This window comes from Amblyomma americanum, chromosome 11 (assembly GCF_052857255.1).
Source record: "Amblyomma americanum isolate KBUSLIRL-KWMA chromosome 11, ASM5285725v1, whole genome shotgun sequence".
Classification (NCBI taxonomy): Eukaryota; Metazoa; Arthropoda; class Arachnida; order Ixodida; family Ixodidae; genus Amblyomma; species Amblyomma americanum.
The window spans coordinates 16952942-16978874 of record NC_135507.1 but is presented as its reverse complement, the minus strand read 5'-3'; the positions used below and the strand labels follow the sequence as shown (position 1 = coordinate 16978874).

The 25933-nt window shown below is 45.6% G+C and overlaps 1 protein-coding gene across 1 annotated transcript in view; it reads left to right on the top strand.

The window, feature by feature from the left end:
• LOC144110283 (VWFA and cache domain-containing protein 1) overlaps nucleotides 1-25933 on the top strand; it is a 68394-nt gene that overhangs the window by 38316 nt on the left and 4145 nt on the right. Inside the window, 25 exon segments of the mRNA XM_077643124.1 lie at nucleotides 2610-2758; nucleotides 3103-3209; nucleotides 4163-4301; nucleotides 5072-5216; nucleotides 5662-5797; nucleotides 6228-6314; nucleotides 6564-6701; nucleotides 7692-7792; nucleotides 8621-8753; nucleotides 9172-9321; nucleotides 10875-10998; nucleotides 11536-11662; nucleotides 12277-12451; nucleotides 12898-13040; nucleotides 13736-13837; nucleotides 14691-14831; nucleotides 14833-14882; nucleotides 15284-15406; nucleotides 16224-16326; nucleotides 18349-18447; nucleotides 19519-19584; nucleotides 19819-19905; nucleotides 20937-21052; nucleotides 21734-21850; nucleotides 22422-22567. Coding sequence (XP_077499250.1) covers nucleotides 2610-2758; nucleotides 3103-3209; nucleotides 4163-4301; nucleotides 5072-5216; nucleotides 5662-5797; nucleotides 6228-6314; nucleotides 6564-6701; nucleotides 7692-7792; nucleotides 8621-8753; nucleotides 9172-9321; nucleotides 10875-10998; nucleotides 11536-11662; nucleotides 12277-12451; nucleotides 12898-13040; nucleotides 13736-13837; nucleotides 14691-14831; nucleotides 14833-14882; nucleotides 15284-15406; nucleotides 16224-16326; nucleotides 18349-18447; nucleotides 19519-19584; nucleotides 19819-19905; nucleotides 20937-21052; nucleotides 21734-21850; nucleotides 22422-22567 — 3004 coding nt within the window.

Below are 25933 nucleotides of genomic sequence, written 5' to 3'. Positions count from 1 at the left end.
TTGAAGGCATAGTGGAGCGAAAGACTTCTTTCTGCAGGCGGGCACCATTGCCAGTGTCATGATCTTATCTCTTGCACAGATGGCCCATAGTGCTCGCACTCCCTTCTTCAGCTCTTGCAATATCATCTTAAGGTGTCGCCTGATCCCCAGCTTTTGCAGATATGCCCCAGAATGTTGTTTCTCCTTCCTGTGTGCACTTTGTTCGTTATCTTTCATGGCTCCCTCCTTTATCGGAGGCGAGAGATTGAGAGATTATGCCTTGTGCGTAGGATGTCTTCAAGTGGTTATTGCATTGTCTTAAGGTGTGTAGTTGGCATCTTTTGTTGGAGGACGCGAGATCCGGAGACGGTCTTGTGTGTCGAGTTCCTGTGCTCAGTGACGACGTCCCCATTCCTTCTCTTCTTTTTATTGCCCCTCCATTATCTTCACACCAGGTACAGCACTTGACGTACCTTACGTTCAAGTGCCTTCTCCTTTCATTGTCTTAAGACATGGAGGGGGGTTCCTTCTGCCGAAGTCCGTCCACCTCCTTGTTATTATCACTGAACAACGGTGCCCCTTGTTCTCGTGATCCTGTGTCTCCTTTGTTGCACTTGAGGCGACAATGGAAGCTGACAGTGATAAAGACGACCAAAGAATGGTCAACGTGTTTGCGTCTTCACTGTCTTGAGAAGCAGCGTGGAGGCCCTGCGACCGAGTTAGACTGCTCTCCAAGGAAGGCAGTATTGCTTTAGGAAGAAAGAGGAGGACACTTGACATTGCACATTGTCCATTTATTGTCTTCCATGAATGACACTCTGGTGTTCTTGGCACTAGTCTTAAAGCCTCCGGAAAAGACGCACACCAGTTGTTAGCACATTTGACATTAAAGGAAGAAAGCTAAGGTTGTTAATGTTACCTGGTAATGCACTGTCCTGGTAGTTTTTTGTTGTATAAACAGATTTCTGCTTCCTACCCTTCAATCAATAGTATTCAGCTGTGGCACAGGAAGAAAATAAACATTTGCACTTAGTGATCTGTCCCTCATTGGGAAATACCTTCCTTGTCATTAAGAGATGTAGTAGAAAGTTAAAAAGTAAGTGCGACATTGTGTGCAGTGCACAAAAAAAAATCTCATATGCACACTAACATTAAAGGCAGACAGCATTCTTGGATGTTTTTATAAGTTTCACTTTTACAGTGCACACGGTTACAGTGTTAGATGCCCTAATCCTGGCACATTGGGCAGAAACAAAACATTATAGAAACCCTTCTCGTATTTCTAGTGGTATGTGTACAAAATTCATTCTGCTAGCTAGTTATCTTGCATGCAAAAAAAACAATGTTATGTTGAGAAGTGAATTGTCAATAAAGAGAATGTGAAATTGGCCAAGCATCGAGAACATTGCATGTGCTGCTCCAGACCAGCCCCTCTACAATGCGGTTCTTACTTGAAAAGGAACACTTAAAGGAGCTCGTCTTTTTACCATGGGCTACATGCTTCGAGCATTCTTATAAACTTCGAATTACTGTCCATTGTGGCCGATTTCCGCATTAACGTCCCAGCTCCTGTCTTTTTTTTTTTTACTGACTTCAACGCACGAAAATCCGAGGAGTCAACTAACGTGTGGAATGTCTTTCCAGCTGTCACCTTGGTGGCTTTGCTTTAGCTTGAAATTGGTTTTGGGGTAAAGCAAATGGCCCCGTATCTGTCTCACTTCCTAGGGAAGGGATAAAGGAGGGAGTTGAAGAAGGAAGAAATAGGTTCCATAATGGAGGGCCCTGGAATAATTTGGGCCACCTGGTTTAACATGCACTGACATCCCACAGCACAGGGGGCCTTTGTTTTGCCTCCATCAAAATGCTGCCGCCGCGGTCGGGTTCGAACCCGGGAACTCCGGATCAGTAGCCGAGCGCCCTAACCACAGAGCCACCATGGCGGGTATTATTCTGTTTTTTAGGTTTTCGTGAATAAGTAGTTTCAGTTGCAGACTACATAGCCACAAATTGGGCCCACTGAAGTAAAAATACACGTGGACTCTGCTTTACGTATCACTCCGCTGGTGGCTGAGTGGCAGGTGAGTTAAAAACAAGACAGGAGACAGGATGTTTAATTCGATTTAGTGAGAAGATCGGCCACACAGGACAATAGTTCGCAGTTTATAAGAATGCTCGGAGCGTGTAGATCAAATTCAAATGGTTCCCATGGCAAAAAGACGAGCTTAGAACCCTCTTTAGTGCACCTTTAGGTGATGTTCTAGCTCTGACTGCGGTGCATGCTTGGTGCAACTCCTGCTGAATAACGTTCCTGATAGGATGCATTCTCCCTCCCCTTTTTGAATGCATTGAAATGAATGTGATTAAGCTGATGAGCACAGATTAAGCTTTTCCTCATAAGTGGGACTCTACACATTCGAGCACACCTGCAGTGTCGCAGGAAAGAGGTCACAAGAACAAAGAAAGGGCAGCTTTGATGAATGGTGTTTGAGGCTGTTTCATTGTGACATTGTCTCCAGTAAGAATGAGGACGTAATGGTTGAGAAGTAACTAACTGTTGTCACTTGCTTTAGTGGGTTTCTTCTTTATATTAAAACGTATCTCTCTTTTTTTTCCCTCTTTCTGTCTCGCAGATGGCTGACAAGTTGCACAAGAAGTTGACATCTTACGTGGCTCTGCTGAACCGTAGCTCGGATGTCGTCGAGGAGCTGTACAGGTTTCGACAGCGGTTTGCACTGCCGGCAGTGAACCCCTGTTGCCTCATGGATCCCAGTGTGCTGATGTGAGTCCTTTGTGGCATAAAAATTGATTGCATGTTAAGATTAGCAGTGCCGTGGAGTTTAAACATTCTTTGCATTTCAGGTGTTGGTCCAAACTGTAGTATGCAGTGTTGTTGTATTTATTAGTGAGTCAGGCACAGAGCTAAGTGTTTAAAATCCTTTTTTGTTTTTCCCTTGCCCATTGCTGACTATAAATGTCAGCAGAACATTCCTTGAACATTCCTCTTGATTCTACAGTTGCAACGTAAAGCCTGTTTTTGGAGTTTTGCGTACTGTTAGAAGGCATGCCTGAACTTCCCAGCAGTTTTTTTTTTCCTGGAAGAACGCTGTAATTTTTTAATTTCAGGATGGACAACCACTTTGGCACTGAGATAACCAACTCGACTACTTGCGACACCGCCCCACTGTCCCTCCCTAAAGGAGTTTTCAGTCCTGGTCCGAATCTCACTGACGGTAAGGTCTTTTGTTGTCTTCTATTGGTCAAGCTTCAGGCTCGTAAAACTAATGTTAACTCTCTATACTGGTGATGACTTAGCTGAACTAAAATGATCAATGCTGGCTTCTGTGCTTCACCTCTGTTAAGAGTGATTAAAGATGTGAAGCAAGCCTCCGTGACGGCTCAGTGGTTGTGGGGCTCGGCTGTTGGCCCGAAAGACGCAGGTTCGATCCCGGCCGCAGCGGTTGCACATTTCGATGGAGGCAAAATGCTAGAGGCCCGTAGGTTGTGTGATGTCAGTGCACGTTAAAGAAGTCCAGGTGGTCAATATTATCCGCAGCCCTCCACTTCCATCCCTCATAGCCTGAGTCACTTTGGGACGTTAAGCCCCCATAAACCATAAACACTTGAAGGTCAAGTGAAGTGTTGAGACGAGCCACATTGTGAGCTTCGCTGATGTTTTCACCATTTTTTTTAATGCGTTGGCATTAGAATCCTGATGAGTGCAAAAGGCATTCAACATTGGTGGTGGCGTGTGAGGCCTCAGGGGAATGGAGGCCGAGTGGAGAGAGGCCGGGTCGGTGGAAGTAGATAGTTGGCGAGAGGAAAACCAAAGTTGCCACTCTGAGTCGAGGAGTGGGGAGAGCGGCGAGGGGGTACGACATGCCATGTGGTGATTGATGCGCTGGATCATGCTACCCACCACTGTTAGGGGGAACACTTATTCTGGTGCATGAATTGATGGTTTTTCTGGGGCTTTTGCGGTATGGATCAGTATGCCGTCTTCTTACTGTTCTTGCACGTGAATTTACAAAAATGAATGCAGGAAAGAACTTAAAAGCTGCTTAGTAATCCAAGCAGGTAAGCCGATATCGGTGGCGGAGGGCATCGTCGTGAAACGGGCATGTCAGTTTTGTGCATGAAAGCTGCATTTTTGGTTAAGTTTTTGTCTCCATGCCTTGCTGTGCAGTGTTTCGCAAGAACCTGGAGTCGCGTCCCTCGATCAAGTGGCAATACTTTGTGTCGGCTGCTGGTATCCATACGGAGTACCCCGCCTACAGCACCGTGAGGAAGTGGTCGTGCAGGCACGTCGACGACCTCCGGCACAGGTCAGTTGGCGCAAAGAGATCTTCTTTCTCGGGGCTTGTGACTGGTATAATAAGTCTTGCAAAGCCTTGGAAACTGTTGCTGCAAAAGTTCAAGAGTGCTGTCAGGATTGTGTGAACAAAGCTCAAAATAAAATTATGCGGCAGTTGCAAAGCCGGTAATGCAACTTGCCTTTTTGGAGTATGTGTTGCTCACAAATCACTTAGCTGTCATCACTTATCGTAATTAACATGAGCAAAGTCTAAGTAAGTCTAGTTCTGATTATTTGAAACAGGCAGTGGGAAGGTGTGCTCTGCGGAGCAGAAAGCATCAAAGTTGCAGCGAGAACTACGATACTACAAGTTTTTCCACAGGCACGGAAATGGAAACCTAGCTTGAGGGAAATGGTGGCCCTGGTACTAACGTGTATTCTGTTTTGGATTGTACGGCCTCTTCGTGTTATGGTGATGATGTAGGCAATGGAGATTCGAGACCAAACAAGCCTGTATTCGCTGGACACTGCACCATAGTTCAAGAGTAACCAAATTACGAAAGAAGTGTTAGGATCAGTAGATTGTGGTTTCTGTATGTGGTGATGGAACAAAACGTGGGTTTCATTTGACTTATGTTAATAAGCTGTTAAGTTAATTAAAACCCAGTACATCAATGAAGTTTTGAGGAAGGTCATGCAACAGGGTTAAGCAGGCAGTGTTATTTCTCTGTGGTGAATCAGGGAGGCAGCGGAGGGAGGGTATGTATTCATGACCTTCTTCCACCTGTTCACTCTGCCCAGGGACATCTACCTGGCAACGGTTCAGCCGTACACAAAGCACGTGGTCATTGTGATCGACCACGGCAACTCTCTCAGCCCTAAGCAGCTTGTGACAGCCAAGGCTGTGGCGAAGTACGTCCTGTCGACACTATCCCACCATGACAGGGTGAGTTGCCATAGTTCCATCTATCATGATCGATGGTGAGAGGCTTCTGCCACAACTATGGAATCAATTTACAATCAATTTTCAATTGATTTCTCACTGCTGCTAGTGCAGTAGTATGCATTTTCCTGCTAAGCAACCATAGTAAGGGATTACAGAAGGATGATCCGCATGGTAGATTTCACGCAAAATTGCTAATGCATGTGTATGAGTGTGCATGCATCCGCCTGTATGCCATGAATTCACTCGTTAGACAGCTACAACGACCTTATGTGATTGGTTATTACATGCACATGAGCCTGCCGAGTTTCTTATAGATTTCTTGTGAGTGAACTCTGGTGCTGTAATTATAGAAGCTCTTTAATTAAGTAGAAAGAATTCTTCCTGAATATGCACTTCATTTGAATTACCCGCTGCTTTTACTTGTTTTTTTTTATTTTTCTCTCAGGTTGGCCTCATTGGCCTGTCAGGCAAGCCGAAGTTTCCCCAGAGTGACAAGTGCCTCTCGAAGGAGATGGCGTACGCCACTTATGAGACCAAGTACCACTTTGGACGCTTCATAGACTCCCTCCAGAAGGCACCCAGTAAGTGTTCATTCCATGCATAAAGAAGCTGTAACATAACTGCAGTGACCCATGAACAGCTGGTCCTAGGTCTCATTAAGTGTTATGTTTTAGCTTGTGAAATTCTGTGCAGCTCTTAATTGTAGCATTGAGTTACTTTCTCCAATGTCTTGAAATACCATTGAAATATCAGTGAAATATCAGTGGCAGCGCATCTTGTCAGTTGCACGTTTGCTGATACCACGGAATGCAGCTATACTTTCCAGTGAATGTGTTGTTGGCTGAAATTTAATGTTTAGCCTGGCAATGCTGTCGGTGTGTCTTTGTTCCTTTATGTGGTATATGTGGAGAATTCGTCTGGACATTGTAAAGGTAGTTGTGTTTTGAGGGTTGTCTAGTGCTTTGTGCTATGGAAAATTTCCTGATCTTCCCATGCACTTGTTACTTGCAGATTCCACGAACCACCGAGTTGGGTTCAGCAAGGCCTTCGAAATGATTCAGAAGAGCCTCCGACCATCCAAGAACAATTCCAAGCAGGGTTAGTAGATTTCATCCTTGTGTCTGAGCTCTGCTCCTGTCAGCCAATCTTGAGTTAGTCTGCAAATGTGGTAGAATGCGGTTGGCTTATGCCTCTTGCGCTAGTCTACTTGTGAAACGGGACTACTAGCTGACTAACTGCTATCTAATTACTAAATGCAGCTGTAGTAACTTCGCCCCACAGTTTAGTTGTCAGTCTTGTAAAACTTTTCTTACTCTTTTGCTCTGACATGACGCTTCCATCGTGCAGCTGAGGCACTGATCGTCTACGTGAGCCGCGGTCTGCTCTCGTCGATTGCGGATGCGCGCCCTGTGCTGGAGACTATTGCGAGCGGCCACCGGACCAGCGGCCACCGCGTCGTCATCAACACATATGCAGTGATCGACGGTGAGTGCGGGCTTTTATTCCACGGCTGGTCCATGAAGCTTTGTGTGCTGATATAGATACATATGTGTGGTTCATCAATATGGGCTCTTTTTCTGCTGGCTGTAATTTGTTTTTAATTTGTGTATACTGTATATCCAGGTACAATTGCGGTAAGTAACATAACTGAAGTCAGACCAAATTTAATTCCTGCTGCGAGATCAAAAATTGGCAGTGGCTTAACTTGGCTAACCTTGGAACTCAGTGAAAAGTAAGCACGCTTGTTAAGCATGTAAGGCTCGTCCATGGAAGCTCCACTACATGCTTGCGACAGCTGTTCTATATAACCCACACGACCACGTAGCTATGGCGTGGTGTCACATTCACATGTTCTTAGGCCACCCCCATCGGATGCCATCACTTGGCTTCACATCACCACATCGGATGTTCTTAAGTTCAAAGGTCAACTAAAGGTCATGGGTCAAGTGGTCGACATGATAACTGTACCACATATGGTCATACGTGGCTAACATGGTTGGGGTTGTTCAAGGTTATTCTCCGGCCTACATGACAACTGCTTTACCTAGGTTGGTGAAGCTTTTCGCTTCAAGAACTTAAGTGGTTTTTGTTTTAAAACACATCGTGCATTACACACTTTTCAGACTGTTAGGATCAGTAGTTGCAGACTATGCTGAAATCGAAAATCTTCGAGAAAATGGCTAGGCAGGATGTGGCAGTAGTGCTAAGCACGCGTTTCTTTTTTCAGTCCGGCCATGGCAAGATTATATGATTCCATTCTAAGGTTACATTTTTAGAATAGCTTGATTTTTCCTTTTTTCCAAATTGATTTCCTGGTCAAACTTAAAAAATGTTAATGGCAAAGGATGATGTGCATTGGCAGGTCATTTTTCGCTGCATATAAGGTGCATAATTGTATTACACATGAAAAATTTCGGAAAAAACCGCGCCTTTTGGTCAACTCTTGTGCTTGATTGAGTGCCTTACTCTGTGCAGATGGCAAGCCCATCATGTACGAAACGTCATTTCTGAGGGACATTGCGGAACTGAACTTTGTCAAGTACAACGTGCCTGGAGTCCCTTCTCCGGAGCTGAGGGTAAGAGTACTATTCCGCAATTACTGGTTTCCTTGGTGCACCAGTCATCTGCATTCTGTCTTACAACCCGTGTCATTCTTATATAAATCTTGACACATTTTACAGGCCCTCTGAAAGCAGCTTGTAAGTGTTGGCATTTCTTTTCTCTTGTGCACTCTTAGTGCTTGTTTTGTTTCTATTGTCTGTGAGCTAGCCGTGGCAGACATGCTGAGTGAGACACTGGTTTCAGTTTCTTTTATTCTTTCAGCTCAGTAATAGGTTTGCAAGTTTTGGCATATTTTGAAGAAAAGTTAAGAGGGTGGAGACAAACCACTTTGGGGGCTGAGCTTGTCGACAAAAGTCAAAGAGCTGATGACGTCTCGACTGTGCGTCTCGATTACCAATTTATAAGAGCAACTTTGTAAGTTCTGACGAGTGTTGTGGTTGTGAATAAGAGCATAATCTGTGGAATGTGCTCTGTTCTTTTCAGCAATGAAATGCTGAAAAACTGAGGTGCATTATATAATTGCCGTATTTACTTGCATACTGTGCCATGTCAGCTGCCCAAGTTGAGAACCAGTTGTGCACGAAAAAAGTAGTCCAAGCAAAACCTGTGGATTGTCCAAATTTATTTGTGAAAAAATATTGTGATCTTATGTGTTTAAAAGAGATGAACTGCAATTCATTGACCATTAATACTGTGTGCTGTGAAATCTGGCTGTTCAAAAGGATTGATGTGGCCCAAACCACCATCCTTGAATATTCTAAGGCCATTTATTGGTTACTGCATAGAACCAAGTTGTTTCTTACATGGTTCAATCAACTCAGTCTCCTGTTTGCTGATCTCAGGGTGCCATGGTTGCCATCAACTCCACCGAGAACCTGAGTTTCACCATGGGCCAGTTCTATTCTGCGTTGAGTTTCCACCGGCACCCAACGTCCCTCCACTTCTCCCTGCCTTGGTGGGATAGTGTCAGCAAGGGTGAGATTTCTTTTTTTGCGACTTTGGACATGTGTTAGGACATTTGCAAAATTTGACATTTAGTTCCTCCACAAATAGCTAGAGCCCAAGTTATGACATCGCTAGGTTTGCTTTGCTATAATCTTGCCTCACCCTAACTCTTGATTGCAATTTCCAGTTGATTTTAGAACAACTTTTTGCTTGTCCTTTGGACATGATTATCATCAGAGGTGGCAATTCCCTATTAAAGCATATGTCATTCTTTAAACGTGATTGCTTTTTGAATCGAGCTAAGCACTGACAGTGCTGCAAGTCAGCTTCTCTCTTAGTGTAGCTCAGCATTCTGTTGGTGTGCGTTGCCTTGCAACTCAAATGTATGAATGTGCCGTGCTTTTGGTGGCTATTTCTCATCGCTCCTTGCCGTCTGAATTTTTCGCAGATCTGGTGATCAGCATCAGCAAGGCAGTAGTTCACCACGGCCTCCTCTTGGGTGTCGCTGGCATCGACATCTCGGTGTCGGACATGGCCGAAGACATTGTCTACTTCTCCAGGTCTCCCGACACCTACAGCTTTCTTGTGGAGAAATCGGGTGAGTAGAAATGGCTGGTACACAGCTAGGCAGCGTTCAGCATCACGACACTGTTTGCTTGAGCAACAAGGGTAGCATTTGGCATACCTCGGCCGCTTGCACACGAACACACACACACATACACTGTGGGGCACTTACAACCTAGAGGACTTTGCCAAGATGAACCAGCGTCCTACTATGGGTTCCGGTGCGACAGTCCTTGTCGGCACCAAAGCACACGGCGGCATAGGTACAGCCCGGTCACCGGGGAAGTACCAGCAGGCAACCGGTTTGCGGTGATGTCCTGGATACCCTGAGGCCGGTACCAGCAGACAGGAGCATGTCGGTAGGCAGCCTGTCTAACGGGAGGCTGGAGTCAGCAGGTGGGAGCTCGTCAGTAGGCCTCCTGGCTAATGGGAGGCTGGGGTCAGCAGGCGGGTGCTCGTCAGTAGGCAGCCTGGCTAACAGGAGGCTGGAGTCAGCAGGTGGGTGCTCGTCGGTAGGCCGCCTGGCTACCGGTAGGTTGGAGTCAGCAGGCGGGTGCTCATTGGTAGGCAGCCTGGCTAAAGGGAGGCTGGAGTCAGTAGGTGAGTGCTCATCGGTAGGCAGCCTGGCTAACGGGAGGCTGGAGTCAGCAGGCGGGTGCTCGCGGTAGGCCACCTGGCTACCGGGAGGCTGGAGTCAGCAGGTGGGTGCTCGTCGGTAGGCTGCCTGGCTACTGGGAGGCTGGAGTCGGCAGGCGGGTGCTCGTCGGTAGGCAGCCTGGCTAACGGGAGGCTGGAGTCAGCAGACGGGTGCTTGTCGGTAGGCAGCCTGGCTAAAGGGAGGCTGGAGTCAGTAGGCGGGGGCTCTTCCGTAGGCAGCCTGGCTAATGGGAGGCTGGAGCCAGCAGGCGGGTGCTTGTCGGTAGGCAGCCTGGCTACCGGGAGGCTGGAGTTAGCAGCCGGGTGCTTGTCGGTAGGCCGCCTGGCCACCGAGAGGCTGGAGTCGGTGGGCAAGGTAGCGTGGTGCTGCGCGGGCAGCCAGACCCCGGTCCTCGATGCCCGGCCGGTGCAGGCTAGCTGGCCTTGGGGAACGCCGAGCTCCAAAGAACGTCCCGCTACTCAGCCACCCACTGCCATGACTGTCTCAAAGCCGGGCTCAAAACGTTCTATCATGCACACGGCCACACTTTTTCTTTGTCCGCCCGGAACCCATAGTGGCACAATCCACATCATCACACCGTGAAACGTTTGAAGCAGCCCTAACAGAAAAAGAATGTGTCGAAGTGTCCAGATTGCATGTAAGTGATTTCAGGTTTGTTGTGTTTGCGTGAGAGGTGTCACAGTTCCCAACGATTCTCTCGCATTGGTGCCTCTGGCCAGAGTTGTGAATCAAATGTTAAGGTATATTCATTTCACCTCCGGACTGGCCAGGTTTTTTTATGAAGTTGGCTGTGTCTTAGAGCGGGATGGTTTATAAGCTGTCTAGGAACAAGAGGGCAGATAATTTTTTTTCTTTCTTCAATTCTTTTTTCACACAAATTCTTTGTTGACATGTCTTCATTGCCATTTCCTTGCTTCCCTCTGCTCCAGGTGTGGCAGTTGTCCATCCGTCGCTGTCTAAGCCCTCATCGGTGTCTGAGCAGCCCATGCACACAGACATCCTCCACTTAGAGAACAGGCCCGGATTTCATGCACTCAGACAGGACCTTCTCAAGTGAGTTGCTCAGCCTGATATTTTTGTGTTGCCACAAAGTCTGGAGTTTGACAAAAAAAAAGTTATTTGAAGTTCTGATGCTGTGTTGTGGGTGCAAGCTGTTGCACCCAAGCAAGCAAGCAAGCAGTCTTGTTGAGCGTGCTGAAAAGCATGTGGCATGCTGTTATAAGCGTTGAACAACGGAAAGTACTGGATTGTGTTTATTTTGATGACTGCTGTGCTGGTCAGATGGAACCTTGTGTGGCCCACCTGTTGGAACTCCTCACTGATTGTAATTTTTATCATTTATGTTGATGGGCATGGCAGAAAGCTGATACAAAAGTGATTCTTTTTTAGCTTTTTCTTGATAAGTTTTCCTCGCTCTTGTCTCTTTTTGGTGCACAGATCTGCAATCCAATGTTTGCCATACGTACTAACCAAAAATGACCTTGTACAACTATTAGTTAGTCTACCTTTTCCGCTTGACATACAGGGTAGTCACACCATGACTGGTGTACTAATAGCGTTCAACATTTCTCCTCTACTTTTGCTCGACAGTGGTTCCAGTGGCGAGAACAAGCTCACGCTCGCATCGGTGGTGGAGTCGCCCGACCGTGCCACCAACTTGGTCGAAGCAGAGCCAGCCGAAGAGCAGCTTTCGGAAGTTGTGTACCGCTGGACAAGGGTGAGTTTGATCACCTCAGCACTGTCTCACTTTTTTTTCCTTCGATTTTAAGTCATGTTGCTCTTGGTGGACAATTTGGATATTTGTACACGTTTATTATGAGAAAGCTTACCTTGGAGGACAGTCAGTTAGAGAATATAAGGAATAACGGAATGAGAGGTTTCCCTCCTCTGTTGTCCATCTTGATCCTAGTCGACTTCCCTCCATCTAAATTGTATTCTTTTGTAGCCTTATTGCTGAAGCAATTACACATACATGCGAGACGCTTGCATCTCCTTTGATCGCTTTGCACTTTTTTTCTTTTGTATGCTTATACTTCATATTAAAAGACAGGATGAACCGAATTTCTCGACAAACCAAGGCAGTGGAAAAAAAAAACCAAAACAAGAACATCTTGATGGTCTACATTTTGACATGTGCTATCAGAAACCACAGAAAAATATCGCCTGTCTGGAGACGCACACAGCTTTTCTTTGCTTCCACAGACAAGCGGTGTTTGTGGATAAGAGGAGACTACATTGCACGAGAGCCTTCATTATATCAAGCATGTGACTTCCAGTCATAGGGCCTGTGTCTGCAGTTTATCACATCATGCGATCTTGCTTGCTGTGCAGGTGGCTGGTACGCCCTACATCATTGCCATCGTGAGCCTGAAGCCGAGCCGACAGCAGCCGGTGCTAAGAGGAACGGCTGCGGGCGATGCGCCTGGGGGCGAGTTCTACTACCACAGGCTGGACCTGGTGGCTCCACCCCAGCTCTGCCGGCACATGAAGCAGCTCTCCACGCTGGGTCAGTGCCTGCCAGTATGGCTTGTTCCTCTCCACTGCATGCTTAGCTTCTGCCAACTTGATCCACCTGCACGTCTTGTTGTGAACGAAGACGCAGGTAATGATGTCCGAGAAGGTGTGCAGCTTAGAAGTGCATGCTTTTAATAGGTGTATATGGCTGTCATTTTGTGTTCAGTAATGTTTATCAGATGCTTTGTACAGTTCCTGCTAGCCCCTCGCCTCTTGTGTGTATTCGTATATAAATAAACACTGTAGATATTCAAAGAATGGTTTGAATAAACACACATTTATGAGACAAGAACCAGAGCAGAGTGTCCAGATATCCTTTTTTGCTTAATTTTTTGAGCCAAGAACAGAGTCATGTAGAATGACCGACTGACCCACTCGAAAGACTGCAATGTGAGCTGTCGGTTGACTGCTCCTGTCGTGCCCTCCTTGTTATTCTAGCGGGCAGCACGCTGTTCCTGTCGGCAGCCTGCTTCCTGTCACCCTTTGAGTACCTGTCCCAGGAAGAGACCAAGTCCCGGGTGCAGGGCTACATGGCCTACCTCATCGACACCACCATGCTCATCGCCAACCCAGGGCTCAAGGTGCCGGTCCTCTTTCTCTTGCGACCGTTTTCACGCCAGTTTGGTCTTGTCTTGTCCTTTTTTATTTTTAACAGCATGAGCGGTTACAGCCAAACTTCCGCACCTTGAGATATTGTTTCTAACTGTGCCTACCATTTCCAAGGATTAGAGATGCATGCAAATACAGGAGGGTTAGGTTCATTGAAGATGTAGAAAAATATTTATAACTATTTATTCATGTAAGCTACAATGAAGTTGCGGCACCTCTGCCATCCCATCACTGCATTGATGTTTTTGGTTCTACACTGCATTTACATGTTAGCTTTCAGCTCTACGTTCCACAACGTAAGGGTGATAAAACTGTCTGCGACACCATAGCCACTCCGCATGTAAAGAGCTGTTCCATAGGACATTGGATTCAACAGGGCGGCTCCCAAGAAGGCCATTACACTCTGCTGTTTTTCCCAGTGTTCATTTTTTTTTTTTGCGCCCCTTGCTGCCTGTGTCACGGTGCAAAAATGACGATGCCACTTCACATGATGAGCAATTCCGTCCTTATGCCGAACTGCGGCAGCCATTGCTGGTTGCTGCATTCGTGTTGGAATGATCCTATGCCTGACTGCTGGCTGACAGCTGCAGTGCAGTGGTAGTGGGTGCCGTGTTTTCAAGACTGCTACTAGACACGAAATTTTTCTCTTTATCTCGTGCTGCCACAGCCGGACGTGCGAGACGAGGTTCTGGCCATTGCCCGAATCACGCCCGAGTGGAAGAGGACCTTCGAGAGCAGTGAATTCACCAAACATGTGGTGCGGAGGTGGGTCCGCGTTTTTTTTTTTTTACGTGATCATGCACTGGCAGAAAAAAGTAGCACAGCATAATTTCAGGCAAAGGGATGTGTCTGCTGGAGATTGCCTTTTGTTTTGCAGTCTTTGTCCTTGTTTTCTAGTGTAAAATGAACAGCTAGCACTTGCACCAAAAAAGCAAAAGTTATGGATGGCTGCTCTGAGCGCATATTGCTCAAAACTATTTTTTGGGGAATAGCAACCGTTCTTTGTCCAGTGAGCTTGCTTATATACCCGATATGTGTGTAATAAACACTCCCCAATAGTCTGTAGTGACAGGATTATAATGTAATTCAGTGCAGCTATATAGGTAAGAGTACTGGAGTAGTCAAGGTCTTTCTATGCAGAATGCAGACTTCTTTTCTTCATTGACCTTGAGTATCCCTTTCCCCTCCCTTGTGTTAGGTACTTTGGTATCTTTCACCTGGTTTTATGTGAGGCTAGCATTGTTCTTTTAAGGGGTTGCAGTACTGGTTAGTTTATTGTTGTTGATTTACACTTTCACACTGTGTGCATTTCATTTAGAGCAAGATCCCTCTGTTGAGTCATATCGGAGGTCAGTTCATGTCTTCTCGATTCCCTTCCTTGCCAAGTTCTCTAGACTTCAAATGCCAGATAACTATCATTTTTGTGGCTGTTCTCACGTTATCTGCCCATTCGTTTCTCTTGGGGTTTTGCTTCTGCCTGCTGTCCCACTTATCCGGTCTTCCTCCTTTCCCTCTATTATCTGATTTCATCTGAGAGTCGTCATTTCTCTTCCTTTGGTTTTGGACGTGCCCTGCAGTGGATGTAGGTTGGATGATGAGGATGACGGTGATCGTGCAGGTAGCCGGCAACGTCGTGCGGTGCAATGGTGGCCTACCCCGGCACGGTGTTGGAACGCAGCTATGACCCCACTGAGCGGGAGTGGTACACGCGGGCGCTCGAGCACCCTGGCAAGGTGGTCCTCACAGCACCCTACTTGGACATGGGGGGGCGCCGGCTACATTGTTACCCTCAGCCACACCATCTACCAGGCCAAGTGAGCACACTCATTTTGCTACCACAACTGCCGGCAGTATATTCATTACCCTGCATGTTGCAAGACACTGAAACACGATTGTTACAAAAATTTGGGCTTTTGAATGCCGTGGGTGAACCACAAGATAGACTGCAGGTCTCATAACATATTGTGCGAAGTTTTTTTTGTGGGCCCATTGCGTTAAAAACTGCATGAAGTAACTTGATGCCATCTACAACCACACTGTTTTTGTCGTAAAGATAGTTTAATGATCCACTTTGCTTCGTTCAGATGTTGGAGCAAAATGCAGGCTTATTGAGTGACCTCAAAGGTATTACATGCTAAAACTTTTCAAACTTTCAGAGTCTGAACTTGACAGTCTGTAGTTGCATCATTCTGACTGTGACTACTCTGCGATGCAGGCCAGATGCACTGCACAGCCCCTCAGATGCTGTTGTTGCAGTCATCGGCATGGACCTGACGTTGGGCTACTTCTACAAGCTGCTGACGGTCAACATGGAAGTCTGCGAACAGGACAAGATAGCGTGAGTGTTTGTTCTTTTTTCTGTCTTCTGTCAGTCAAATTCATAGACTGTTAGGCATCGCTATAGACATGGTTGGAATTATACCTTGGACACTGAGTGCCACACTAGAGGAGCCTTCGTCTTCCATGTTTTTTGTACCTTGTGTTGTTGGAAAAGTATATTGCTTTTTGTTGAAATGCATAGACCAGCAAATTGTGTGAAGAAGACTTGTGCATAGCAAAGCACCCTACTGGCTGCATATTTTCTATACTTTTGTGAAGGAAGAAAATCGCAAAATGTTGAAATAAACTGCAGGCAGTCTTTGCTGGCAGCGTGCTACAACCAATCTGTGTTGTGTTACAATTTCTTTTTCATCTGATAGAGTCATCATATTCTTCAATTTGTGTTGTTCCATTTCCCAGTGAAATGGATTTCATGTCTGTTATCTTACTTGGGTTTCTTTTCTCCATGATAGATAGTCAGGAAATATGTGAAGGGAAAAAATATGACTGAATTAATGATGCAATAAAACTATGTAGCTCTGAAAGGTTTAGCAAACACACATTGTTTAATCAAGCCAGCTGTTCATGCAGCCTCTTTTTTTTTTTTGCATTGTAAAGCTAATATCACGAAAGAGTGTGCTTTGCAGCATGTTGGAAATTTTCATCAGTATTGTGGCATGTGCGTTAGAGGCTGCATCTCTCCTATCGATGTCTCGTGATTAATTTCGCATTCTGGGAGGAGAACACAACCAATGAAGTGAAGGGCAGATGTGGTGCAAGTTGCTTTTGAGGCTGTTATCAGTTCTTCAATATCGTTCTCATTTTTTTTCTTTCAGGTGCTTCATTGTCGATGATAGCGGCTACCTGATTGCCCACCCGAGTCTCATGGAGCCAACCCTGAAGTCTGCTGGCTTGGAACAGCAGCACATCACTCGCAAGGTAGATGCCATCCCTGTTTTAAGAATTTCAACACTATCGGCACGGAACAGCAAACATATTCGCATCTTGTGAGCCGCTGACAGCTGTGTGCGGAAAAAATTCTGCACACGTGCGAAAATTTTCCTTTGGTCAGACAGTATACTAAACCTATCCAGTAAAAGCACGTTAATTCGACCCTGTTAATTTGGAAATCCGGATAACTCGGAACTGCTGGCTTGGTCCCGGCCAACGGCCTTGTAAGTGTATGGCATCTGGGACGCTCGCTAATGCGGAGGATGCTGTGGGTCTTGCATTGGTTAATCAAGACGGGCTCCCAAAGGAACGGTGCATCCAGGTATGACCGGCGCAGCAAGAGATTGTCGAAACAGCCCTACTCAAAATCTGAGTTCCATGCTGTAGAGTCGCATGTGCATCTGACGTGTGCGCGACAGCAGGTGTGACGACGAGCGGGTGGCCCAGCCTCCAAAAACATTCAGACCGCTTAGTTATTGTTGCGCTCTTCTGAGCTTTGCACCTGTCTGCAGTGAAGGCAGCTCGACAAGCCAGCATCGGCCAAACCCAGTTGAACATCGTTCCGGGCGCTGATTGGCACATTGCTGATATTCACACCCTCTCTCCCCCCCCCCCCCCCCCCCCCCTTCTTTTTCTCTCTGCCTCGGCACTGTTTCCTTCACTTGTTTCCGTGTGGTTCTGTTGTTCCAGTGCTCCGAGACTGTGCACTTGTCATATGCTGTTGGCAGTTTGTGTGGTGAAGCCTCCTCACAAGCAATGGTGCCACTTACGGTATGATGGGTGTGACGTGGCAGTGATGGAGCTCCACTGCATCACACTGTGAAGGACTGCATCACACTGTGAAGGATGCTGGAGACATTTAGATTTTGGAGCAGATCTGCTTCGATGCCCACGAAAGTATGCCGGCGATATAGCATTGAAAGAAACTTGAAAAACAGTCCTTGCCACACTGCTCTCGTGTAAAAATCAGGCAGCCATTGCCCAGTCTTTTACCTAACTTAAATATCTCTTCAGTGGCGTAAGAGGGAAGAAGGTAGTTTCATTCGTCCTAACAGTTCATTTTGTAGCAAGAGTACACTATGCTAATCAGAGCTGCCTTTCTTTCGCATGGTCGGCCAGAGCCAGAACTGTGCATGCCCTGTTAACATGGCAACCATCTGCACTGTTCCACAGGTGTTCCTTGCACCAGTGTTCACTGCTCCTGCTTTCCGTTGCTCCTGCTGTCTTTTCCTCCAAACACATGCTCTGGAGGGGGTTGAGGTGTCCACCAAGATGTCCAGATCTGAGAGCTACTGTGCCCTTTCTTTTGGTCAAAATCATTTCCTTTCCTCAAATAAAAAATGTGTTGATTACTAAAGAAACTGTGTCCACCAAAGTCCCTGGTTTGAGCAACAGATATCGCAAGTGCAGATGAAATCCCAGCGACGTCGTCGCTGGTTGACCTCAATCAATGTGGTCAGCCGCATTGAGATTTACAGTGCATGTGCAGTAGTGAGGCGTGATATCACGCCTCACTACCACGCATGCGCCACTACTATGGCAACCAGCTGCGCCATTCTGCCGGTGTTGCAGTAGCGCCAGGCTATGGAGCTTAATGTATAAAAGCCCAGGGTATGCGCATGGCTAGTGGGTAGTGAGGTGCTCCATGGGTGAAGAAGCTGACGGTTAGTGCATGTACTGCACACGGCATCTTCATCGGCTATGAGAAGCTGCTTCAGGCAACCCCGAAATCATTGCCTGGTGTGAAGAGGCTCGTCGGCATAAGAATGAAGTTCGAAGGGCTAAGTGTGCATACTTTGCTCTCGCTACGCATATCCTGGCCTAGCTGAGCTAAGCCACTGCCAATTTTTCAGCACAAGCTTGCCAAGACTCAATTCCAATGTTTCTGTGTTGTTTTGAAAAGAAAGTGGAAGTGAAAACTGGTCTGATGAATCATTAGCAGCGACCTCTTGCTGTTTTGGCTAGCCTTCTTTGCAGCTCAGGTTGCATGCTTGTTTCCCTTTTCTGCAGGAACCTCTGGTAGTGAGCGACATTGCCAACCACAAAGGGTTTATGAAGAAGAAGGAGTGCAACCACTACGGAGACTGGACTGTGCAGAGGTTCTACAAGGTGAGCGTTGCTTAGTTTGTCATTAGCTGGGGCTAGTTGTCGGCCTGAGGCAAGGCCAAAGGAGGTACCCTTCTGGACCAGCCTGTACCATATCTACTCGCGTAACTTGTGCAGCGCCAACTTTTTACCTGAATTTTGAAAAAAAAGAGAGTGTTTACTCGCATATTTTGTGCTCTTTGGTGCGACAGACCACCAGCATGTACGCGGGTGCGCACAAGGCATGCTTGGAAAGATCGGTGCAGACGCGTCGCCATGTGCGGGTGCGAAAGGTGCAAGTGGCGAGGGCACGAATTGTGCGCTGCTTACCCGGCTTGCTTGTGGCGGCGGTTGCTTTCGCAGACAAACAGTTGTGTGCGCGTGCCCGAAGTTGAAACTACCGAACCATTTTCTTTTGGGTTTGCTGCTGGTCAGCCTGGGCACATTCGAGGGTGCCCTTTTAGCGCCTGTTATCTGCTTTGCTTCCCACTGCTGGCTTCGCGAGTGCATCTTTGCATGTTTCTCGCTGTGAGCTGCACACGTGCCATCTTGCCATCCCATGGGGCGGCGCAGGGTATGCGTCTTTATTTGCTGTCAGCATTTTTTTTTGGCCTGCGAGGGTTGTGAGTTGGGGGGTATACGTATAGGCAGCAATGTGCAATATGTATTGCACGTTATCCTTTATAGAGTTTTTTAGCTCTAGTTTATAAAACTTTTGCCCTTTTTTGAAAAATAAGTATGCAAATTATGCAAGTAGATACACTATTTCTTCTCGAGGGCATGGACTGTTGACAACAGTCTTTTGACACACAGAAGCATGTGAATGTGTGAGTGTAAAACAGAAAACTTTTCTAACTCATGCAGACAAAGTGTTTGTAACCTAACTCTTTTTGTCTACTTTGTTGTGTGTTAACTAGAGTTGGTTGTAGGTTGTCTACAAAACATTCCCAGTTGTGTTGACCTTACTTATTTTTTTTACTGTACACATTCTTACGTTTCTGCGTACCTCCTCTAAACTTTTTGGAAAACTAACCTTATCAGTTCTACATACAGGCAAAGAAGAAAAAAACTCATTCTATTGACTTTTCTTTCCAGCTCAACACCAGCCTCGAAGGAATCCTCACCAACTCCGTGCATGGAGAGCACTGTGCCAAATACCAGGTGAGGCCAGCTTTGAATTCAAAGTGCAAGAAGAATTATGAATTAGTAGGGTTATTTATGAAGTTACTGTTTCGTATTATGCTACAGAAATGCTTTTCTCATGTTGCAAGTATTGGCGCCACAGTCGAGATCAAAACACTGTTTATCTGAAAGGCCACTTAGATGTTGGCATGTTATTGTATATGATGGTTCTTGTGAATGGATGGGGTGTAACCCTGCTCGCCATGCTTCCAGATCACTGCCATCCCTGGGACCAATGCGTTCCTGGGCATCGTGAACCACACATGCGATACGGTCAGGGCTTTCTGTCCGTGCAGCATGGTAGGTGGTGCTTTCTTCTCCTTCTTTGTGTTCTTTTCGCAGTTAAGAATTTGTTGCTGAAGGGCAATGCCCATTCAGCGACTTGGCTAATAAGTTGTTTTTAACGGCAGCATGCAGATGTGTATGGATTGCTTGAATTCCATGTCTGACTTCACAGTGGTGTTCTCAATAATGTCAGGGCCATGGAGAGATTTTTCTTTTTATGTTGTGGAGGTGTAAGCAGGTGTTCTCAAACTTGGTTCTACTCGAAGCCTTGGGTGCTCTTTGGATTTCCCAAGCACGCAAACCCATGCATGCCTCAACCCCTACCTGTGCTTTTACCCGCTTCATTTCAGCACTGATCATACTGTAATTCATCATAGTTAAGGCCCCTTGGTTCCTGCGATTCCATGAGAAACTGTTGATTTTAAGCATTTTGCATGGAGTTATGAGATACCATACACCTTTTTTATGGTATTGTTGTTACGGACATCAGTTGGAACGGTTACATGATGGAAAAATGACTATTTTTACCTTATTTGCATGAATATAACGTGTGGGGGGGGGGGGGGGGGGGGGAGAAATCTGGAGAACACTAAAATAGGCAAGGGACAAGAAAAAAAAGGAAGTTCAGGTTTTTTTTTTAGAAAGTTTAAGGGATTTAACATACTGAAGCAACTAACTCGGGCTGTGAGGGACACCGTAGTGGAGGGCTTCGAAAAATTTCAACCACCTGGGCCTCTTTAACATGCGCTGATATGCCTCTAGCATTTCGCCTCCCATCTAAATGCGACCACCGCAGCTGGGATCGAGCCTGTGTCTTTGAGGTCAGCAGCAATATAACCACTGAGCCACCACGGTGGTCTGCCACAGAGTTCAAACCACAAGTCCCAAGTGTCCACATTCTATAATATGTACATAAGTCAAGGCGTGCCACTACCACAGATTATTGCCACCTTGGCACCAGAGCTTCATTAGTTGGGAATGCAAAAGTTGGGATCTGTTTGGCTGGGACAAGAATGCCTTATCTCCTTCTGTTCTGTTGCCGACAGGTGGACCGTCTCTGCCTCAACTGCCACCGCATGGAGCAGCGGGACTGTGAGTGCCCGTGCGAGTGCCCACTGCAGATGAATCTCTGCACCGGAGACCTGGCACATAACGAGGACAGGTGCGTCTGTGTGCTCATACACTGCTATCCTGCCCAAACTGTGGAACTTGAAATGTGTTTTTTCTTGTTGTCTACTTATTTTCACCTTGGCAGTGTTTGACTTGTACTGTAGAATCTCTGTGATGTGATCTTGGGCGCTAGGAATTTTGTATGAATATTTTTTGCGACTCTCAAGGGGTCCTACCATCGATATTTTATTGTATTCTGTTCTGTACTCATTTTGCAAGAACTTGCTTTCCTTTTATTTTTCTCATATCAAAGCACGAAAGTCCCTTAGAGGCTGCTGCATCATTTAAAGGGTAGCGTACCGTTGTTCTGCCACCAAAGAATCCTTGCACGTGGAGAAAGATTCTGGTGTTCAGAGATTGGCATTATTTACTAGAGTGCAGAGTGAAGTGCATTCAGACAGTGGAGCTGATTCACTTGTTTTCCCAAACAGATGCAGTTAGTATGCTTTGTGCATGTCCTGTAGGAAAGTCTGAGATCTCCGAGGCCGTATGTGTATAGTATTTGGCCGGTCTTTGTGTTAATAAAAAGGCTTTGTGATGGGATCAGTGCAGCGCATGCAAAGCTCTGCCATGGTGTTACATCGACATGCTGTAGTTAGTAGGAAAGCGTCGGGAGACATTGCCTTCACTCGTAGTCTAAATGTAGACCTTCCTTTGCATTTCTGCCTCGCAGGAGCAGCAACTGTCCACGCTTTGCGCGACCCCCACAGCTGCCTAAGCTGGAGAGCTACCACTTTGACTCGCTGCAGCAGTGCTTCAACAGCGAGTGCAGCGCCAGGATGAGCGAGAAGTGAGTTTACAACCCCGCCGTTTAATTCTTTTTTTTTTTGTAACTCTGAGGCATTTCTGTTTTCTTTCTAAGCACAGAATGTGTGTCCTGTTCTCGCTGTCAGTGCCTTCTTCTTCAGAGTCCACCTAAGACAAATATTGCCTTTTTGACCCTGTGAATCATCCATCAAAGCTTTCCTTTAATTTTTTTTAATAATTTTTTTGCCCGGACTGCACGAAACAGCAGAGCAGAATTTCAAAACATAGCAGCGGAGCAGCAGAACTGCAAGGTATTTTGGAATATATTGTAATGGCCTCCTGTCAGAAGGACTGAGTAGTCATTAGGAGGATGGTGAGTAGAATGCTAGCTACAGACAGTGTTAACCTTGTAAAGACCACCAGCAGTTGCTTTGCTAGAGCACTGCTTTCTCAGGAATCAGTGCTCAGAGCAAAAAAAAAAAAGCACTACACTTCTACTTCACATCCACATTAGTTGCAACAAAAAGAATACCGGTAATTCTCTTTGTTGGCATGGCCTTGCTCGGCGCAAGGAGGGATATCTCATGCTGCCTGGTTGCTTGTGCTTCTTGCAGGGATTGCTCAGGTGTGCTGGGCTGTGAGTGGTGCTCTGTCGACATGGACGGTGAGACGGCGCTGAAGACTCCCTTCTGCCACGAACAGCCCAAGTGCTTTGGTGGCGTGCTGGGGGCGCGGACACCGTACGCAGACGAGATCATTGGTGAGCTTCGATTGGCACCTCATTTCTTCTTCATTAGGCTTTGCTTGGGTTATATGGAAAGGATTGGAGCATAATTTTGCTTCCTTCAATGCATGCAATTGAATTCATGACAGTGGACTGAAAAATTGCTTGCTGTTGTTTTTATTCTTCTCCCTTTATAGCTTTTTTTCTTCTTTCCTGAAGCAGTCTTAAGATGTCAGTGCGTGGCAAGCTTATGGAGATGTCTTCCAAAATTGTTTTTTCTTGGCGTGCAAACTTGGGCAATAGCAGGTGCAGCCGAACGTCAGCAATTCAGTTCGGGAAGTTCTGGTGCAGTACTTTGAGCTTCATGCATTTTTTTTAATTCTTTTGGAGGAGCCCTTTCGATGGTTTTGCAAATACGTGTGGAAAGCCTTTGGGAATTTTACCAGTGGATGGTGATGGTTGTTTTGGTACTGTACAAATTGTGACTTAGTATGATTGAACAGTTTCTTCAATCTCTAGTAGTTTACATTCCATCATTTTCCAGCTGATTGCAAAATTAAGGGTGAAATAAGGTGGCCTTCAAATTCCCCATATTTGCTTAATTCCTTCACGTGGACAGCTCTCACGTGCAGGGCCGAAAATTGGAGGGTAACGAAAAGGCTTGAAATTAAGGACATTGCAGCAGTCTGTAGAAAGTAAAATAATAGGGATAATCCTAATAGCAAAGTGCAGGGCCGAAAATTGGAGGATAACGAAAAGGCTTGAAATTAAGGACATTGCAGCAGTCTGTAGAAAGTAAAATAATAGGGGTAATCCTAATAGCAAAGTGCAGGGCCGAAAATTGGAGGATAACGAAAAGGCTTGAAATTAAGGACATTGCAGCAGTCTGTAGAAAGTAAAATAATACGGGTAATCCTAATAGCAAAGTGCAGGACCGAAAATTGGAGGATAACGAAAAGGCTTAAAATAAGGACATTGCAGCAGTCTGTAGAAAGTAAAATAATAGGGGTAATCCTAATAGCAAAGTGCAGGGCCGAAAATTGGAGGATAACGAAAAGGCTTGAAATTAAGGACATTGCAGCAGTCTGTAGAAAGTAAAATAATAGGGGTAATCCTAATAGCAAAGTGCAGGGCCGAAAATTGGAGGATAACGAAAAGGCTTGAAATTAAGGACATTGCAGCAGTCTGTAGAAAGTAAAATAATACGGGTAATCCTAATAGCAAAGTGCAGGACCGAAAATTGGAGGATAACGAAAAGGCTTAAAATAAGGACATTGCAGCAGTCTGTAGAAAGTAAAATAATAGGGGTAATCCTAATAGCAAAGTGCAGGGCCGAAAATTGGAGGATAACGAAAAGGCTTGAAATTAAGGACATTGCAGCAGTCTGTAGAAAGTAAAATAATAGGGGTAATCCTAATAGCAAAGTGCAGGACCGAAAATTGGAGGATAACGAAAAGGCTTAAAATTAAGGACATTGCAGCAGTCTGTAGAAAGTAAAATAATAGGGGTAATCCTAATAGCAAAGTGCAGGGCCAAAAATTGGAGGATAACGAAAAGGCTTGAAATTAAGGACATTGCAGCAGTCTGTAGAAAGTAAAATAATAGGGGTAATCCTAATAGCAAAGTGCAGGGCCGAAAATTGGAGGATAACGAAAAGGCTTGAAATTAAGGACATTGCAGCAGTCTGTAGAAAGTAAAATAATAGGGGTAATCCTAATAGCAAAGTGCAGGGCCTAAAATTGGAGGATAACGAAAAGGCTTGAAATTAAGGACATTGCAGCAGTCTGTAGAAAGTAAAATAATAGGGGTAATCCTAATAGCAAAGTGCAGGGCCGAAAATTGGAGGATAACGAAAAGGCTTGAAATTAAGGACATTGCAGCAGTCTGTAGAAAGTAAAATAATAGGGGTAATCCTAATAGCAAAGTGCAGGGCCGAAAATTGGAGGATAACGAAAAGGCTTGAAATTAAGGACATTGCAGCAGTCTGTAGAAAGTAAAATAATAGGGGTAATCCTAATAGCAAAGTGCAGGGCCGAAAATTGGAGGATAACGAAAAGGCTTGAAATTAAGGACATTGCAGCAGTCTGTAGAAAGTAAAATAATAGGGGTAATCCTAATAGCAAAGTGCAGGACCGAAAATTGGAGGATAACGAAAAGGCTTAAAATTAAGGACATTGCAGCAGTCTGTAGAAAGTAAAATAATAGGGGTAATCCTAATAGCAAAGTGCAGGGCCGAAAATTGGAGGATAACGAAAAGGCTTGAAATTAAGGACATTGCAGCAGTCTTTAGAAAGTAAAATAATAGGGGTAATCCTAATAGCAAAGTGCAGGGCCAAAAATTGGAGGATAACGAAAAGGCTTAAAATTAAGGACATTGCAGCAGTCTGTAGAAAGTAAAATAATAGGGGTAATCCTAATAGCAAAGTGCAGGGCCGAAAATTGGAGGATAACGAAAAGGCTTGAAATTAAGGACATTGCAGCAGTCTGTAGAAAGTAAAATAATAGGGGTAATCCTAATAGCAAAGTGCAGGGCCAAAAATTGGAGGATAATGAAAAGGCTTGAAATTAAGGACATTGCAGCAGTCTGTAGAAAGTAAAATAATAGGGGTAATCCTAATAGCAAAGTGCAGGGCCAAAAATTGGAGGATAACGAAAAGGCTTGAAATTAAGGACATTGCAGCAGTCTGTAGAAAGTAAAATAATAGGGGTAATCCTAATAGCAAAGTGCAGGGCCGAAAATTGGAGGATAACGAAAAGGCTTGAAATTAAGGACATTGCAGCAGTCTGTAGAAAGTAAAATAATAGGGGTAATCCTAATAGCAAAGTGCAGGGCCTAAAATTAGAGGATAACGAAAAGGCTTGAAATTAAGGACATTGCAGCAGTCTGTAGAAAGTAAAATAGTAGGGGTAATCCTAATAGCAAAGTGCAGGGCCGAAAATTGGAGGATAACGAAAAGGCTTGAAATTAAGGACATTGCAGCAGTCTGTAGAAAGTAAAATAATAGGGGTAATCCTAATAGCATCTTCGATCAGCTTGCACTGGAGTTGCCTCGAAGCTAGTGTAGTGCACAAGGGTCCTGCCCCTGGCAGTAGTGCTGCACAGGACGAATCTCTTTGTCTCTCGTAGCACCTTCGATAAGTTTATCGAAGGTGCTATGAGAGACAAAGAGACAGCAACAAAGGTTAGAGAACGGACTCGCGTTGATGATATCCCGACAGAAGTCGGGAGGGGTAAATAGACTCGGGTGGTAGGTATAATGTTCAGAACAGATAAGCAATAGTCTGTGCAGGCAAGAGAACAGATTCCAAGTTGAAGGTAAATATAGCTGACACAGGACTAACTGGTGGTCAGTGGCGAAGGCCTTTGTCTCGCAGCAAACATAGTCTGAATGATGTTAATTA